This window comes from Malus sylvestris, chromosome 15 (genome assembly GCF_916048215.2).
Source record: "Malus sylvestris chromosome 15, drMalSylv7.2, whole genome shotgun sequence".
Classification (NCBI taxonomy): domain Eukaryota; kingdom Viridiplantae; phylum Streptophyta; class Magnoliopsida; order Rosales; family Rosaceae; genus Malus; species Malus sylvestris.
The window spans coordinates 32,667,372-32,670,706 of record NC_062274.1 but is presented as its reverse complement, the minus strand read 5'-3'; the positions used below and the strand labels follow the sequence as shown (position 1 = coordinate 32,670,706).

General features: G+C 38.3%; 1 protein-coding gene across 1 annotated transcript; it reads right to left on the bottom strand.

Moving 5' to 3' along the window:
• LOC126605567 (haloacid dehalogenase-like hydrolase domain-containing protein At4g39970) lies at window positions 1-3,123 on the bottom strand. The gene is made up of 11 exons (XM_050272974.1): window positions 2,559-3,123; window positions 2,369-2,462; window positions 2,040-2,084; window positions 1,838-1,888; window positions 1,564-1,638; window positions 1,412-1,445; window positions 883-938; window positions 631-690; window positions 475-534; window positions 330-376; window positions 1-236 (listed from the first exon to the last, which is right to left on the bottom strand). Exons 1-11 carry the CDS (start codon window positions 2,909-2,911, stop codon window positions 188-190), a joined length of 924 nt encoding a protein of 307 aa, XP_050128931.1. The 5' UTR covers window positions 2,912-3,123; the 3' UTR covers window positions 1-187.
• Window positions 3,124-3,335: the final 212 nt, after the last annotated feature.

Genomic DNA, 3,335 nt, shown 5'->3' with positions numbered 1-3,335 from the left:
TTGCTATGAATGAAATCCATATTTCCCTTCATTATTTTCCATCGTTCATGTAAGCTGTTAATGAATACAACATACAGAGCCATTTGTAAATGACAATTTCAATGAAAAGCCCATGCCGGATGGTTTCGCCCCTTAATTCTACAGATGTTGAACAAGTTGTTTGAATCCAAGAAGTACAAGAACTTTCCTAATTGGCAATGGCAGCGTTTTGAAGTAACAATTCCAAGTCTTTCAGTCTGCAAAGAATCGCAAGTACAAACTATGTGTAAGTATGCCAAACAGTATAAGGAAAACAATGCATTCGCTAAAGAAGAAAATGACTGCCATACCTTATGCTACTCAAGTCAGGGTAGATTGCTATTGCATCTTTGAAATCCTAATAGAATAACAACAAAGGAGGCTCAATTATCTCATACCACGGATCATGTCGACGAAATCCTTCGTATAAGATGACTACAGAGTAGGAAGCCTCACCTGCTCAGCTGTTGAAGAGGTGTAGGTAATGACACATGACATCCCAGCTTTTGTTGCTGCCTGACATTACCCAAAAACAAAAAGAGAAGAATTATGCGTAAACACAACGGTTAAGAATAATTAGTAACTGTATATTACAGAAAAATAAGGATCTACCTGTAGACCAATAACACTGTCCTCCACGACCAAACAATCTTCCTCCGAGACTCCAAGTCTCTGGAAGGCAAACAATGTAGTTACATAAAAACCAAGATCTAACAGTTAAAAGCAAAGAGTAATCCATACTGCGCAGCACCATAGAATTTTTCATGTTATTGAGGAGAATCCTTACAAAATTAAAATTGTTGATCATAAATGACTTCTGAATTCATATTTGGAAGATTAAATTTAGGATGTTAGATTACTGACCTTGGCAGCAGTAATATAAATCAAAGGATCAGGCTTTTTTTCCTTTACATCATCACCTTCACACAAAAACCACACCAGACAGGGAATTCAAAAGTCTAATTCTTTTTTAATAAACTAATTCAAACATAAAACGTTCAATGTGATTTGATAAACCAGCAAGCAATGTTCTTAAAATCGCAAGGCGGTAGTCAGGTGGCGGGAAAGAGCCTGATGCCTAGGGGCTTAGGCGGTTTTTATTAAATATAAATACATGTGTAATATTTTATAGCTCGGTTTGTAACACATTCTAAGTCCATATGTTATTGTTGGGCCTTGTTTTCTCATTGGGATTTAGAGAATTCTTTAGGCATTAATGCACCATATATTGTCATACAACTAATCCTACTCAGGGTAATTGACATGTTCTCGAATTCCATGCATGAATATGAAGAACCAGCTAAGGGTTATTAATGTGTCATGACATGTCTCGCAAAATTTCAACTGAAACAATTTATACAAGGATTTCGAAGTTCAAAAGTAATCAACATACCAGCAAGGAAGCAATCAAGACCCTGAAAACGCTCCTACGGTCAGGAATGTATAAATTGATGAGCACATTTGGTACTAACAAAGAAGCAAATACAGCTGGTTCTAAGTTCGAACCATATTAAGTTAACAAAAATGTTGAGGAAAAAGGCTTACAATTCCTATAAGGTTTTCAAGACACAGAATTACTGAACTTTTAGTTGCTGCAGAGCAAACAGCAAGCTTTTTCCCCTACAACAATCCGAGAGAGAATACTCTTACAAGCATAAAAAAAATGCAGTTTAATGCAAGAAAGCAGAAGAGAAACAAACCAATACATAAAATGTAAATAGATGAACTGAATCGGGGATAAAAGGATGCATATAACTGAAGTGGATTTAAAAGTACCGTGACAAGAAATTAAACTTTTGAATAGTAAACATTAGCTTACAGAAGCCTTGGCCTCATCCATCAATCTTATAACTCCTGGTCTTGGTTCCACCTGGTCAAAAAAGAAAGACAATAAAACACAGTTCGCAAGTCCATATCGCTACGAGTTTATTTATTCAATTTCAACATAACCGATCATTTGTTCGAAAAGAACAAGGTTCAACAGGAAAACCAAAATGCAGCAAGTATAGATGTCCCCTTACAGTTCCGGATTTGATAATTTCTTTGTACCTTTCAGTTTTCCAATCCTACAAGACGATAAAAGGATCAACATACTACGAATAAAAGTACATATAATTCAAAACCAATCTATGCCCAAGATTTGAAAACACAAACTGCAAATTCACGACAAAAAGATAAAAGTAACAACAATCTCAATGCACTGACAGTGGAAGGATTTTTAGATGAGCTACAAAATTTCTAACAAGTTTAACCCAAACATGCCATTGATTAGAGGAACTTAAAACTAAGAAAACAATGCGGAAATTCATTTTCTCAGAAGCCAAACAACTAGAACAAGCAAAATTAGAACCTGAATAGTATCAATGATCTTGGCTCGGCCCTCATCGTCTTCCGGAGGCTTCTCGAAGATTGTGGACGACGGCCAACCGTGCTCCTTAAAGTACCTTAAACAACCCAAACCCGAATTCAATCAAAGAAGAAAACAAAATCCAAAGTTTCAATCTTTGGAGAAAATTAGAGAGAGAGAGAGAGAGAGAGACCATCGCATTTTGGGTTTGCCACCGCCGATTTGGTTCTGGAGCTGATCGTAGAAGTGGAGGTCCCAGTTGAGGGGTTGAGAGGCAGAGGAAGAGCAGCGGACATTGAAGTGAGCGAAGGCCTCGTTGTAAGCTTGGCGGTGCAAGTGCTCGGACTCGAGTATTACGCCGTCGCAGTCGAAAATCAGAGCTTGGAGAGCAGAGGAGGAAGCTGAGACCGAAACTGAGAGTGAGAGCCGCTTTCGTGTGGAGGAGATGGAAAGATTTCTGGGGGTTCGGAACCGAACGAGGGTTGTGTGTGAGAGTATAAAAGAGGAAGAGGAGGAGGAAGAGAGAGGAATCGTGATACACGCCATGTCTGGCTGCCTGTGCTTGGGTTGGGATGGGAGGGGAGGGGTTGGGTTCCTGTGGCTTTGGGTTGTCGTCGTAGTTTAGCGGGTGAAGCACGACCGTTATGAACCTCCAAATTTTCCTATAGTTTTCCGCCTTATATAGTTGAAAAAGAGAAGGATAAGAGAGTACACATCAGGTCCCTTACCTAAGCTAAGGTCATCGGAGGTTAGATGCGTTATGAAGGAATTCCATGAGGGGAGTTAAGGATATCAACGCCAAGCTCATCTCTAACCAATGAGCCTAAAGTTCCGTCTAGAATTATAGCTCTAAAACAGTGTTAGATCATATATTTATATACCTAAGTTTTAAGTTTATTCTTTAAGTTTATTGGTTAATTTAATTAAACAAATACTTATACCATATTAAAATAAGGCTATTCAGACATGA